Source organism: Ursus maritimus, unplaced genomic scaffold (genome assembly GCF_017311325.1).
Source record: "Ursus maritimus isolate PB19 unplaced genomic scaffold, ASM1731132v1 scaffold_7, whole genome shotgun sequence".
NCBI lineage: Eukaryota > Metazoa > Chordata > Mammalia > Carnivora > Ursidae > Ursus > Ursus maritimus.
In genome coordinates, this window is record NW_024426885.1 from 78,351,002 (window position 1) to 78,365,290 (window position 14,289).

Sequence of the window (14,289 nt, forward strand, 5' to 3'; positions counted from 1 at the left end):
TTCTGGGCCCTGGGATCAGTGGCAGGGAAAAGAAAGCAAAGACATGGAATGTTCGATCCGTTCTTGCAAGTGGGCGACATTCCACCCATCTCCCACACAGCAAGCACAAAAGCCTGGACTTCTTAAAGCTGGGGCCACCTTTCTAGTGCTTGTTGGGACACTTCCTTCGAGCAGCCTCTACGGGGACGGAAACTTGCCTCTTGGCCCAGGGCGAGTCCCTGGCTTTCCTCAGGTGTCACGGGGTCCACTCTGGGACTTCTGGAGGTAGAAGTTGGGTGCCAGGCAGAGAGGAGGGGGGGTGGATTGTCGAAGGCGGGCAGGAGATGGACGAACAGCCACGTGGGGAGCTGTGCCGGGACTTAGCACAGCCTCTGTCTGCAGCCACTGACCCGAGCGGCCGGGCTGCCGGCCGAGGTTTATTAGCTATGAATTGGGCTCCAGGCTGCGGGGCCCCCCTTGCCTGAAGTGCATCTACCTGGGGGGCCTCCGAGCCCCAGGACAGGGCGTGCGCATCCATCTGTGCACAACACAGCCTGCACACTGAATGCGTATTACTAATAATGTTAGCAAGAGCGGCAGCCTCTGTGTGGAATGCTCCTGGATGGCAGCAAATGTGCCGAATGCCATCCATACAGATGCTCTGTGCCGAGGACTGCTAGCTCGTCCACACTCTGTGTTCCTCGCTCCGTCCTGGCCTCCCTGCCGTCGGGAGTGGCCATTAGCTGAGGTCTGGCAATGGAGAGTGAGCACAAGTGACCTGCACCAGCCCGTCCTTGGCCCATAACGCCTTCCCACGGGAGCTCCTCCCGGCTCCAGCACAGACCTGGAGGGATGTATTGCAGTGACCTTGGATGACACAGAAAGAAAGTGGAAAACCTCCATCAGCCTGAATGACCACGTAGAGCTGCTGACCTTTGCCAACACTGTTTAAATTATGGGGGAAAATGGATGCGAACCTAAATAATGTGTTTTTCAAAATTCCCTTAGGGATACGTACGCAAAACGGTTGAAACACCGCTTGTCTACGGAATAAAGACTAGACTCCTGAACCAGGTATTCAAACTCACCCAGCCCAAGCCTTTGGCTTTGACATTTCTCCTTGTCAGTCTCCCACGGGGGCACGTGGCTCTCTGGATGGTTCCTAAACGTTCCTGCCCTATCCCGCCCCTGCTCAAACTTTTATTTTCAACCAGCTTTCCCAACTACTCCCCTCTAACTGAGTCATGCCTCCCTGGGACAGCTCAAAAACATAGCTGCAAATTCTTCGACACTCCGTTGGTGGAAAAGTGGGGATCTGTGTCATCTCCCCCCGGAAGCTGGGTGGGCTTGTGCCTGCCCGTAACGACAACAGACACCATGGAAACTATGCCATGTGACTTCTTCATCTGGGTCACAAAGGCCATGTGTCACTCCTGTGTTTCCTTGGAACTGCTCAAAAAGCAAAATTCAACTGAGTACATTTTAAAGATCCTACTGGGTTTATTCGGTGATTCATGTAATGGGCAGCATCCCATGTAGCAGAGAAAGGAGCTCCGCGTAATATCGTTGCATAATAATGAATGAGCATGTGAGTCAGGAAGAACGTTACCCGTGTCACAGGAAGCATGTCTACAACTGTAAGGGACGGGAGCTGGGGCAGGTGGGGCTCCCTCCCTGCTTCTGCTCTTTCTGGGCACCAGCCCTTCGACTGTGATGGTCAAATAGTATTTATGCCACCCAATATTTATTCATGTATTTATTAAATGCCTACTATTTGCCAAGCCTACCCTTTTAGGCCAAAACAAAGTCCTAAGCATCTTCTCGTGATGTTTCCATTCTAAATGGGAGGAGACAGACAAAAAATGAAATTAAATGTAATCTGTTAGGTTATACGTGCTAAGAAGAAGAAGAAAGCAAAATAAGAGGTGAGTGAATGTTGTTGAACACGGTAGAATCAGAGAAGTCCTCTCTGATGAGGTGACATTCTAATAGACACCTGAAGGAAGTGGGAGAAAGTACAAGCCATGTTTGTGCCCAAGGAAAAGCATTCCTGGAAAAAGGAGGGGCACACAACGATCCCTGGACAAGAATGTGCTTGCTGGGTTGAAGGGGGAGAGGACAGCCAGGGTTACCTGAGCAGGGAGACCAACAGAGGAGCAGCTGGACATGGGGCCAAGCCGCGTGGGGGGGACGTGCAGGGGACGGCGGTCAGGAAGGGCTGAAGGACTTTTGCTGTTGCTTTGACTTCTATGGGAAGTATTCAGACATCTGTGGGCAGAGCGTGGCATCATCTGGCCTCTGGAAAGCTTTCCAGTGAATCTATCACCCAGGATCTATGGGGAATAGACGGGGCAGAGAGGCGGGCTGAGAAGCAGCAAGACGGTGTAAAGGCTTTCATGACACCCAACCAAGAGGCTGCACGAGGGGCTGGAGGTGGGATGATGTGAAGCTGTCAGAACAGGGATGTGTTGGAAGGCAGAGCCCACAGGATTTCCTGTCGGGCTTAGAAGGCTGGCAGAAAGACCAGAGCGAAGAGCGATTCCACCGCCTTCTAGGCTGAAGACCTGGTAGAGCGCCATCGACCGTGGCTGAGATGGGGAGCCGTGTGAGAGGCGTGGGGCTGGTTAAAGAGAACAAGCATTGGGTTGGGGACATTCTTTAGCTCAGGACCTTATGAACACGGCTTGCTGAGATTGGCTGGGAGTGATCCACTGTCTGCAAAGTCAATGACAGGAGCAAATACCTACCAAAGGGTGCTGGGTTTTCAGTGGCACAGAGTGGACACTTTTTCTTTTGATGCTTATGTAGTGGCTTTGATGTGAATTAGAAATAGAAATTATAGAGTAAGGCTAAAGACATTTTTTAAGGAACTCACTGAAGGAGAAATACTAATTAAATATAGTACAAGTGATAAATAGTTACAGGGAAAAATCACGTCAGCTATGCACTAATGGGTGAACTTTGGGAAATACTGGTGTACAATTTAATATCCAATTAATGTGAGTATCTCTAAAGGTCAGTTTCTGAGAAGAGAAGGCTTAGCTATTGACTCTGCTCTGATTCGTCCAAATTTTTCTTCATCTACAGTTGGCTAATTGTCTTCCAGACTCCGTGAAGCCCCCACCCCTACATTTTTATTTCCACCCGAGGTCCACTTAGCAGTGGTGCGTCCTAGACCAAAAACCAGAAATAGCATTTGTAGCTTATTTTCAGTCTGTGTTCATATGTAGTTGTTCGAAGTTTATTCTAATTGGAGCTTTTACGATTGGATTGATGTCTAGATGAGAACACACTTTCCCTCGTAAACCCTGCACAAGGCCACTTGCTGCCTTGATCTTCCTGTGTCAGGACAGCTGAAGGCTGCAGACAGCTCTGCTCGGGTACCCAGCAGGTGCCCCCCGGGTCTGCCCGGCTCCAGTGACACGGGGGATCTTCGGTGCTTCCGCTGACAGCACGCGGTGGGAAGCATCCCTTCCTGCATAGGGTGGAAACTGGAAAGATATTATCCCCGAAACCCCAGAACACGAACCCCCTTAATACATGGAAGCCCTTTACATTCCACCCCCAGAACAGCCCGAGGAAGTAGCTGCTGTTATTCGACCCATTTCACAAATAAGATAACATCCAGGGCCCGAGTAGACACATGTCCAAAGTCCCAGGGCTTATTACATTTCAGCCCATCCCATGGGGACCAGGGCACACGGTGGAGCAATTCCGTGACAGTGGGTGTCCCTCACCCACTCACGGCGCACCCGGGACGCACTGAGGGACACTCAGCGGCAGCCGTTTCGGCTAACGCGGCGGCTCGGCCTTGCACGACAACGTGGGCAAGCTGAGCAGGATTTGGAGAGAGACTATGGGACCGAAACCCGTGTGGACAGAGTGGCTGCAGGAGGAGGGGTGGGGTTCGGGGAGACCAGGAGAGGAGAGAGGGGTTTCTAATGGGCACTCCTTACACGTTTGCTGTGATGCCCCAGTGACCTCAACGGGGCCTCAACTCTTACGTTTGCACTTGTAATTTTGATCACGTGTGACATGGCCTATTTCCCCGAGGCCGCCCTGTTACAGGTGGTGCTGTTCCTCCACGTGAGGCCAGTTACTAACCTGTACCTGGTTTGTGGGAATTATTCTGTATGCACTTTTCTGTATGTATATGATACTTCAGTAGAATTTATAAAATTTTTACGTTATACATCTTTTTAATTTTTGTTTGTTAACGTACAGTGCAATATTGGTTTCTGGAGTAGAATTCAGGGATTCATCACTTACCTGCAACACCCACTGCTCATCCCAAAAACATGGAACGCTTCATGAATTTGCCTGTCATCCTTGCTCAGGGGCACGCCAATCTCCTCTGTATCGTTTCAATTTTTAGATATATGTTGCTGAAGCAAGCACAACTCTATACATTTTTTTTAAAAGAATCTCTGATTCATTGACACCTGGGTGGCTCAGTCGGTGAAGTGTCTGCCTTTGGCTCAGGTCATGATCCCAGAGTCCTGGGATCAAGGCCCCCATCGGGCTCCCTGCTCAGCGGGGAGTCTGCTTCTCCCTCTGCCTCTGCCTGCAGCTCCCCGTTTGTGCTCTCTCTGTCTCTCTCTTTCTCTGAAAATAAATAAATAAATAAATCTTTAAAAAAATAAAAGAAAAGAATAAAAGAATCTCTGATTCGAGCTGTCTTAAATAACAAGGAACTTTGTTAGCTCACATAACTCTGAGGAAGGCAGCCCCACAGCTCGTTACTCCAGGGTCTAATTTGTCACCGAGGACCCAGTTCCTTTCCATGTGTCAGCTCTGTCCTCAGGGCTGCAGACATCTGGGTGTCATATCTAGACACAACCTTGCCCAAAGGAAGGGTTCGCTTGCTTGGTTTGGTTTGGTTTTACCTGGGGGTCTCTTTTTAAGAGCAAGAAAAATCTAGAAGCAGGTCTGGTCATTTCTTATAAAATCAAACATACATCAACCTTATGACCCAGCAATCTCACACCCGGGTAGTATTTACCCATAAGAGATTTCAACATATAAACCTAAGGACATGCACACGTGCACCCACATACACACGTGTGTGCACACACATGTGCACACGTGTGTGCATACGTACACACGGGCACACATACACACGTGTGCGTGCACATATGCACGCGCACACATGTACGCACATGCACACGATACAGGCACACACGTGCGTGCATGTACATGCACATAATACATGTGTGCACATACACAACACATGCCCACAGATACACATGCGCACACACATGCGCACACACACAGGAAAACGCATACTAGAACCCTGTAAGCTGCTGTCTGCACAATATCCACAACTTGGAAACTGTCCAGCATAATCTATAGAAGAGCGGATGACGTCACTGTGGTCCATTTATTCAATGGCATGCGAGCCACTATTAAAGAGGAACGGATCACCAACACACAGCCACACGGATGAATCTGAACATATTACACAGAATGACATGAGCAGACGCAAAGAGAACATACATAGTGTATGGTGGGGAAAATCAACAGTGGAAAACAGGGCGGCTACAGGAGATGTTTGTCCCCGGGAGCTACCGTAGGGCGGGGGGCTGGCCGAGTGATGGGGAAGGGGTAGAACGGAGATGGTAATTCTGTGTTATGTTAAGTGTTCGAGTTACAAAGGTGCGTGCATTTGTCAAAACAGCAAATATACACTTAAGATTTATGTATTTCTTCGCCTATAAATTTTACCTCAAAAACAAAACAAAACAAAACAAAACTACCTGGGAACAAATTTTGAATTTTCATTCGCGATACGAATGCTCAAGTGTTTCAGAAGTGTCTGCAATTTACTTTGAAATGCATTCAAAAAATAAGAATGATTGATAGACGGATGAAAAGACAAACTGATTAATACGTGATAAAGCAAGTTATTATTAACAGTAGAAACTAGGTGGTGCCTGCGTGGGCTCTCATCGTGGAATTCTTACGAAGTTAGTGTAGACTTAAAATTTTTCTTTCTTTTTTTTTTTTAAGATTTTATTTATTCAACAGAGATAGAGACAACCAGTGAGAGAGGGAACACAAGCAGCGGGAGTGGGAGAGGAAGAAGCAGGCTCATAGCAGAGGAGCCTGATGTGGGACTCGATCCCATAACGCCGGGATCATGCCCTGAGCCAAAGGCAGACGCTCAACCGCTGTACCACCCAGGCGCCCCTAGACTTAAAATTTTTCATGATGGGGCGCCTGGGTGGCTCAGTCAGTGAAGCGTCTGCCTTCGGCTCAGGTCATGATCCCGGGGTCCTGGGATCGAGCCCCATGTCCAGCTCCCCACTCAGCAGGAAGCCTGCTTCTCCCTCTGCCTGCTGCTCCCCCTGCTTGTGCTCTCTCTCTCTCTGTCAAATAAATAAATAAAATCTTTAAAAAGAATTTTTCATGATAAAATATTAGAGGGGAAGAAGGGTTTATATGCACTGGGTTTCAAGATCACATAAATTTGTCAAATACTAGTTTAATGAAATTTAAGGATGTTTCTCTAAGGGAAGATTTGTTACAGTTTTAAATATGCTGACATGAATGCTAAATTTACATACGTGTGTGTGTGTGTGTGTGTGTGTGTGTGTGTGTCTAAGCCCTAACTTAGATCCCACCCCCTCACCGCATCAAAAGCTAACAGCCTGGGAAGAGCAATTTGGGAGACAGAGAAGCCTGTGTTCCACGGGACCTAAGGCTCACCTGCCCTCTGGGGTCCCTGGGGTTCGGCGCCGGTCCCGCTAGCGCATTTCCTGCAGTCCCCGGCAGGGGAAGCAAGCCGCTGGAAATCAGAGCAGAAACCAGCAGGCCTCTCCCGTGAGCCTTGCCTCCTTTCCTGCTCTGACCTCCTTTAGCGGCAGGAAGATTGCCAGCAATCCCTCCTCATTTTTGTCAAACGAAAAAGACTTGGATCGGGGCCCTCTTCGTTCCCGAGAGAAAAATGAATTTCCCGGGGCCTGTGCGAATTCTTTGTTTTTGCTGATTTTAATTGGTGATTAGGCCCTGAACATCTTGAGAAATTAAGCCAGTTTTGATACCCCGGATCTACAGGAAGCCAATTTGTCACAGTTCCCCAGGCTTGGCATGTGTGAAAGTGACATTTCAGCTACCTTCCCCTCTAATTTTGGTGACTTTTTGTTTGAATTCACACTTGGTGGATGTTAATAGTATGTGGGGGTTATGCATGCAGAATACATTGACATTTTCTCTCCTGAAGGAAGCACCGTGCTGCCGCCCAGCCCCCACCCCAGCCATTTTTACTGCCTGTAGGGTGCAGTGGGTACCAGGGACGGTACAAGAACACAGAACAGGTCCCTGCTTGGACCCCTCTGCCCTCCTGCAGCTGCTTCCCTCTGCTCAGGACCCAGGAGCCCCAGGGGAACCCTCAGGAGGCAGCCATCTGGCCCCAGGGTTTGCAGCGGCCACTGTGAGCCACAGGGGCAGAGAGCAGGCCCTGTGGTCATCTGGGGTCAGCAGCTGAGCACAGCACTGCACACCCACGACCGGGGCCAGTGACACTCCCAAGGCAGACGTGTGACCACAGCACCAACTGGACACCGCTCCTCTTCACGTCATTTGCTTTACGTGCTGGCCCCCAGAACCCGTGGAGAAACGCAGCCAGCACTGCCTGCAAACGTGTCCGCCCCCCTCCGGGCTGCACGGAGCCTGCGAGGCTCACTGAAGCATGGGCAGAAAGGAGGCTTTTCCTGCGAACACACGGCACCCTCAGTGCTTACCCCCGCCAGGGGCCACTGTCACGGCCCGACACGGCCAGAGGTCAGAAGGCTGCTGGGACCGCTCAGGCTGGCCGTGAACACGCTTCCCATAAGCCTGGCAACGACTGGCTGGTGGCCTCTTGAAACTCAAAGCCAAGGATTTCAGAGAAGCTTCCAAACAGACGTTCATGGTAACAGATCATGCTTTTTCCCAAGTGATTTTTCCCCCTGAAACATCGTACGATATTGGGGAGCAGGGCTGCGCATCCAAGTGGAACCCCCGCTATGTGCCTTTCCATGGTCACAGGCTCTTTAGTAAACAGAGAATGCTTTGGCCGAAACCTCCTTCGGCTTCTCCTCTCACGCTGATCAATACTATCAGCAGGGAGCAATTCAAACAACACCAGATCCTCCGTGGGACAACACCGCGCTGGCCAGGGGAGCAGATCCCAAGCGCCCATAACCCTGGTTTGTGCTTCATTCCACCCTCGCTCCTTGTCCAAGCTGTGTCCCGCTACGTCAGAGTCCGCCACGAACCCAGCACGGTGCACGCAGCTGAGACACTCAGGACAGTAGAGCAAGTATTTTAGCAAAGTTGTAAGCCGTAAATGGCTTCCGTCTACTCATAATGTCCCCAGAAGTTCAACTAAAGGCTGAGTCTCCGTTTGGTTTCATATATGGTCCAGCTCTCTCTCTCTCTCTGGCTGGGGCCAGTGTCTCCATCGACTGGGGCTTCTTAACGGCTCCCGGGGCCTCGTCTTCATCTCTCCCTCTCACTTCCCTCCGTGTAACACAAGTGGTTGTTTATCGAGCACAGAATTTGTTCACGCGCCTTCCGTCGCCCTACGTTCCACTGCCACGTCGGTCACCCGCAGTCATGCCCGATGATTCCCGTTCTTTCAGGAACTGCCCTGGGTACGTGAACGCGACTAGTTACATCTCCCCGAGCGCTCCTGCATCTTAGACTGCAACTCTTGAGAGAGGAGTTGGACAAAGCCCTTGACGTGAAATGAAGGATGTACAATATCCTGGTTGAGGTTCTTGGTAGAAAATGGACCAGAGTAGCTACAAGCCAACCAACACTTGTCCTATTTCCCGCTCACACTGAAAAACGCGTTGAGCCATAAAGTTAAACTGTTTAGGATTTACCTTAGTCCAAGCCAAAAAGGTAAGAGAGAGAAGAAAGACACGGACTAACCTAACAGAACATATTATAAACCTTCTGGCAAAAATAGACCAAGATTTCTGGACGGTAGACACCTGACACTTTCTCATAATGTTTTGATGTTCCTCGTAAGCAACTGGATTTGTTACTAACCAACATCTCACTTGTTACTAAGCAACTCCTTCCCAGACACCAGCTTGGGATAGCCCAGAGCGCTCCCAGACAACGAACCACTAGAGCAGTCCAAAGAAAGAAGAAGGAGAGGGCAAGTCATTCCAGTTCATCTGGAGTTTGGGCTTTGCTTTAGTGCTCGGCTACATCCTTAGTCCTCTGGGGGGGAGCGCATTGAGGGTTCTGGCAAGAAAGATACCTGAACGTGCCCCCTCCGGTCCCCAGTCCGGTGTGAATTGTCTTCCCGTTCTTCTGGACACCCTGTGTGTGGACAGTTGGAAGTCATTAAAGTAGACTCTAACAGCGATTTCTATTTTTAGGTCTTCAGTTGTCGTTAGGACACAAATTTGCATGCCCAGCCATTAAAGGTACTCTCCAGATAACAGCTTACTCGTTGTCTTCTAAATTTATTTGACTACAAAAACTGGGTCACCAAGCACTTCTTGTTTCATCTTCAACATGCAAAGAACTTTGGAGTCAAGTCACCACTCTCCCATCCTTACAGCTAGAAAAGGCTGGACAAACCACCCCCAAATCAGGAGACGGGTGCATCCAGAGTCAGAGCTGAGATCCGCTTACACGGAGCAGAAGTCATCAAAGCCGTAAGTTACTAGGAACACGTACATGGTAACTTAGATGAATGGCTGGGGGTGGGGGGGGAGTCAAAATCCACATAAAATTTTTGACTCCCCCCAAATTTATCTACTACTAGCCTACTGTTGACGAGAAGGCTTATCAATAACAAGCAATTGATTAACACCTATTTTGTATATGTATTATATACTGTATTCTTAGAATAATGCTAAAGGAAAAAAATTTAGGAAAATCATAAAAGTACAATTACAGTACTGTATTTATTGAAAAAAAATCCACGTGTAAGTGGACCTGCTCAGTCGAAACCCGTATTGTTCAAGCGTCCACTGTGTTATCAATTATACTTGAAATGTGACAGGTCTAAAAACACCAACAAAAAGAGATTGTCAGAATAGATTAAAAACAAGATGCCGTTTATCTGCTATATATTCTGACTACAAGAAACCCACTTTAGAGATCAAGAGAGGTTAAAAATAAAGGGATGGAGAAAGATACATACCCTGAGAACACGAATCAGGCGAAAGCTGGAATCGTTATTTTAATTTCAGACAAAGCAGACTTCACAACAAGGAATGTTATCAGGAATAGAGAGAGGACAGAGCGATAAAGGGGTCAATCCTCCAAGAAGACAGGGCAACTTCAATGTGTATGCACCTAACAAGAGAGCGTCACAACACGTGAGGTTCTAGGCCACCATGGGGCTGGGAGCGGACTCTGGGCCAGCCCCCTCTAGGTGTCCTCACCTGGGAAGCCATTTGGCCCCTCAAGCCACACCCTGGACATCCTTCAACACAGGAACCAGGACAACTGGAGCTTGCATAAGCCTCTGAATTTGGACCCCCTATTTCTTTTTTCAACTTTGAAAAACATGAGAGTCTGCCTATCTCATTGATCTGTCTTCAAATCTCTAGTAAACCTGTCCCAAGAATTCTCAAGAGACTCTCCAATCTTTGCACTCACCAACCATGGTGTGTTGATGGAATAATGAATGGCTTCTCTGAAGAAGTACTATTCCTGTTGATCAGATGTTACTTGTATGCTGCGACTGGTAAAGCATAAATTCTCAAGGGCATTTCTAAATCCATAGCATCCATTTTCTCAATTGCTAGACGCTAAATGACACCAGTGCCAGGCCAGCACTTGAGCGCGAAGGATTTCTCACATGTGCAACACACATTAGCTCTCGTGATAAACCCTCCCTCCCTGTCTCCACTGATAGTAAGCCAGGGCTGTCCATCTGCCCCTTTCCCCACGATCCGAACCCTCTTCCTCCCTCGTTCCAGTTTCACACAACCTCCCCTCACTAGGTGCGCTGCTCACGGACCACGCCCATCTATGACCTCTGAGGGCTGGACTCTGGACTTGGCAGGTGGCTTAGTTTTCTTGTGACTTGTACCAAAGCAGCAGACAGAGAAGAAATTTAGGTGCTGGTAAGCAGGGTATCAAGGCTGGATTTGTTCGAAGTAAGTTTCCTGACCAAAGGGAGAGAAAAATAAAGAATATCAGTATCAGGGCAACTGGGTGGAACAGTTAAGCATCTGACTCTTGGTTCTGGCTCAGGTCGTGATCTCAGGGTTGTGAGATCAAGCCTGCAAAGGGCTCCGCGCTCAGTCGGGCGTCTGCTTCAGATTCTTTCCCTCTTCCTCTGCCCCTCGCCCCTGCAGTCTTTCTCTAAAATAAGTAAATCTTACCAAAAAAAAAAAAGATATATCAGTATTGAGGGATCCAAGTAGCATATCCTATACCCCAGATAACTCAATATCTGGTTGACTTTTTGTATAACGACGGCCAAATTAAAGCTAGCAAGGGTTTTCATTTTATGTGATATTTATAAAGTTTATGAGATATTTATCACATTTATCAAGTAGGTATTCGGGATACAAATAAAACATTAGGAAATTGGGAAAATCAGTCTCTCATCTCGTGATGTGGATTTCCTCCTACTCAGTTCATAGTAAAAGGCGTCCCATTTGGCTTTACCGGTCAGGGCCCGATTTCTCCCACTGCTGACTCTTACTACAGAGTTTGTGAACACTCACAGCATTTGGGGGTGCGGGGTGCTGGGGAGAGGGTGGAAACCAGAACTCCGATCAGTCATCTCCTGCAAGACGGGATAATAACGAACCTTGTGGTTTTGTGAGGGTTACCAACATAATACATGGCAAGTGCCTTCCATGTAAAGAGAGCCAAAAAGCAGCTACTGTCCAGGGTTTTGTCTCAGCAAACAAAAGGACAAAAGAAGCGCATGTCCTCAGTCAGGGAGGCACTATCAAGCGGACTACGATTCTCCTGAACACGGGATTTCTCCGTCCTTCCTGGGATCTGCAGACTGGGGAGCCACAGGATACGTCCATTCATGACCCAGTGCAGTCAGGCACAAATTTCTTTAGTACACACGTAGGACGCAAACCTGTAGTTATTTTTTTTTATAAAACTACCTGGCTTAGGAAAAAGGATCCAATTTTTAGCATGTGCCAACACTGCATTTTTGTTACTCAAGTTGCTTTCCCCTTCGATATGCACGCAGCACCTGCTTGACGGTCAAGGTCAGGAAAGGCTGTACCAGTGAAATACCATCCCCGAATTCTGGTCCACTTGCCTCCAGAGGCCATCCCGCGCTCTGACGGAGACACACGTCCAGAGCCCCATGCAGGAAAGCTCACTGGCTTGACATCGCTAGCCAAGGCGGTCTGCGGCTTGAATTTAACTCGCCTTTGATCCTGTTTATGTGTTTTTGAAAAGACACTCACTCGTCCACTTTCAGGAACCTCAAGGGGAAAGAAACAGGACTGCCACGGGCCCGGTCTCAGACAAACCCGGTGAAGAACAAACACAACACAGTTTTTTACCTTTGCCTTAATGACTTCGTCGACAACTTCCAGGAAGGATGCGAACACATTAGAAATGACAGCCATTTACTTTAAGTATCAGGTTTTATTAAAAAGTGCATTTTGATTAATTTATGATCTAGGTAAGCTGTTAAGATATCAGTATACTCTCTGGAATAATAACTTTACAAATATTTAAAACAAACAAAATTTTAAAAGCCTTTTTATTTCCTTCACCATTATTGTTTTACAATACAAATATCACCTTGTGAATACACAAAAAAACCCTACGGAAGATAATTCTGCTGCGTAAAATACAGAATGGATATATATACTTCTTCATTCTTAAAAAACTATTTTGTTCTCCACATTGGCAAGTATAGAAGAGAATACTTCCCCAAACATACTCATGTCAGGAGTAAAACTTAGAGTTACATGCAGTTTCTGCACAAATATATTTTAAAGAAATAGATCTCTGTTTTGTTGTTTACCAACAAAATTGTCATGAGAGTATGGATAACTAATTTAGAGCTTTCAAGTTTTAGTTAAGTGATCATTTTCAAAACTCTCTTTTTAAAAACAAAGTATTCATGGCTGTTTTCATTGTATAGTTAAAATCGAACTACCAAATAGATGATAAAATAATTTAAGTGGTACGTGTCATTGCCACCTGCTCACAATATGGGAACGGGCTCTGACTTTAACTCCCCCATTCTTTAATTCATAGCGATTAAAAACCACAAGCAGTCTTCTGATTTAATTTAGCTATAAATGCAAAATTTAGTAGTGTATACATACATTTATATTTCCATGGAATATTTTATTTTAAATAAAAACATTTAAGATTGCCTACTGACCATACAATCAAGACAAGAAAGGCACTAGAAACATAGACAAATTTCTCTCCCAAGAAGCATTTCTAAATTTTAACTCTCTTCTCTCTGACATGTAAAAATCTTTAAATTTGGTTTTCATAACATTATTTTGAAAAATAAAGTTAGGAAATACTTAGAAAATCACTTTATAACAGAATCTTTTTTTTTTGCACTTTTTGACACACTCTCTCTGCTGATTTTTACAAAACCCAAAGTTACCGAACCTTTCTGTGTCTGTCATTTTTATTTGAATATCGGTGCAACAGGTAGAAAGATTTCAGAATCGAACCCCATTCAGGTACTTAGAAACCTTCATAGAGACATTTGCTAGAAAATGGCTTACAGCCCAATCTTTGGGGCAAGAGATATGAAAAGTATGTTTTCCCAAGAAAATAATACGCTTTATTTCCAGATGTGCCTGGAAAGACCAGAACTGATGATATAAAAGCTCACATTTATGCTGTTGCATCATATACAAAGGAACATGGTGGTCGCAGGTTATGGAAATCCCAAACTTATGAACAGGAAAATGTGTACAGTGCATGATAGGTTAAATTTTCTTTATTGTTGTCCAACGCAGGTCCTTTGGAGAGAAAAAAAGATCACAGTGCTGACCAGGTAACTCAATAGGTTAAGTCAAGGTAACGGTTGAAAGAGAGCAGGATCAGGGAGGTGTTTGTTTATGGCATCTTCTCTCATGGAGTCCTTAGCACTTCGGACAGCTCCTCGCTCCCCACCGTGTGCGGCCGTTACGTGTCGTTCACCAAGCGGCTGTATTTCACTTGTCTGCCCAGGTGCACGACCGGCCACGGGAAGGGCCAATGGTAAGAGCGAGGTACGATTCCTTGGACATTCTTTTCAAAGTACTGAAACGGCCTGTACCACCACACCCGAGCCAGGAGGTTCATCTGGGAAGCTTCTTTTAGCACCTGGGAGAACAAGGACAGGAAAACCAA

At 47.0% G+C, this 14,289-nt stretch overlaps 1 protein-coding gene and 1 non-coding gene across 10 annotated transcripts in view; both read right to left on the reverse strand.

Annotated features, from left to right (window-relative positions):
• Positions 1-4,271: 4,271 nt before the first annotated feature.
• Positions 4,272-4,377, reverse strand: LOC121101365. Its single transcript, XR_005833359.1, has one exon. It is a non-coding gene; the product is annotated as a U6 spliceosomal RNA (small nuclear RNA).
• Positions 4,378-12,665: 8,288 nt separating this feature from the next.
• The window catches only part of SGMS1 (sphingomyelin synthase 1), a 278,240-nt gene continuing 276,616 nt past the window's right edge, over positions 12,666-14,289 (reverse strand). For all 9 annotated transcript variants that reach the window (XM_040624680.1, XM_040624678.1, XM_040624676.1 and 6 more), the window contains one exon: positions 12,666-14,262. In XM_040624680.1, coding sequence (XP_040480614.1) covers positions 14,083-14,262 — 180 coding nt within the window. In that variant the 3' untranslated portion in view covers positions 12,666-14,082. The remainder of the gene's footprint in view (positions 14,263-14,289) is intronic.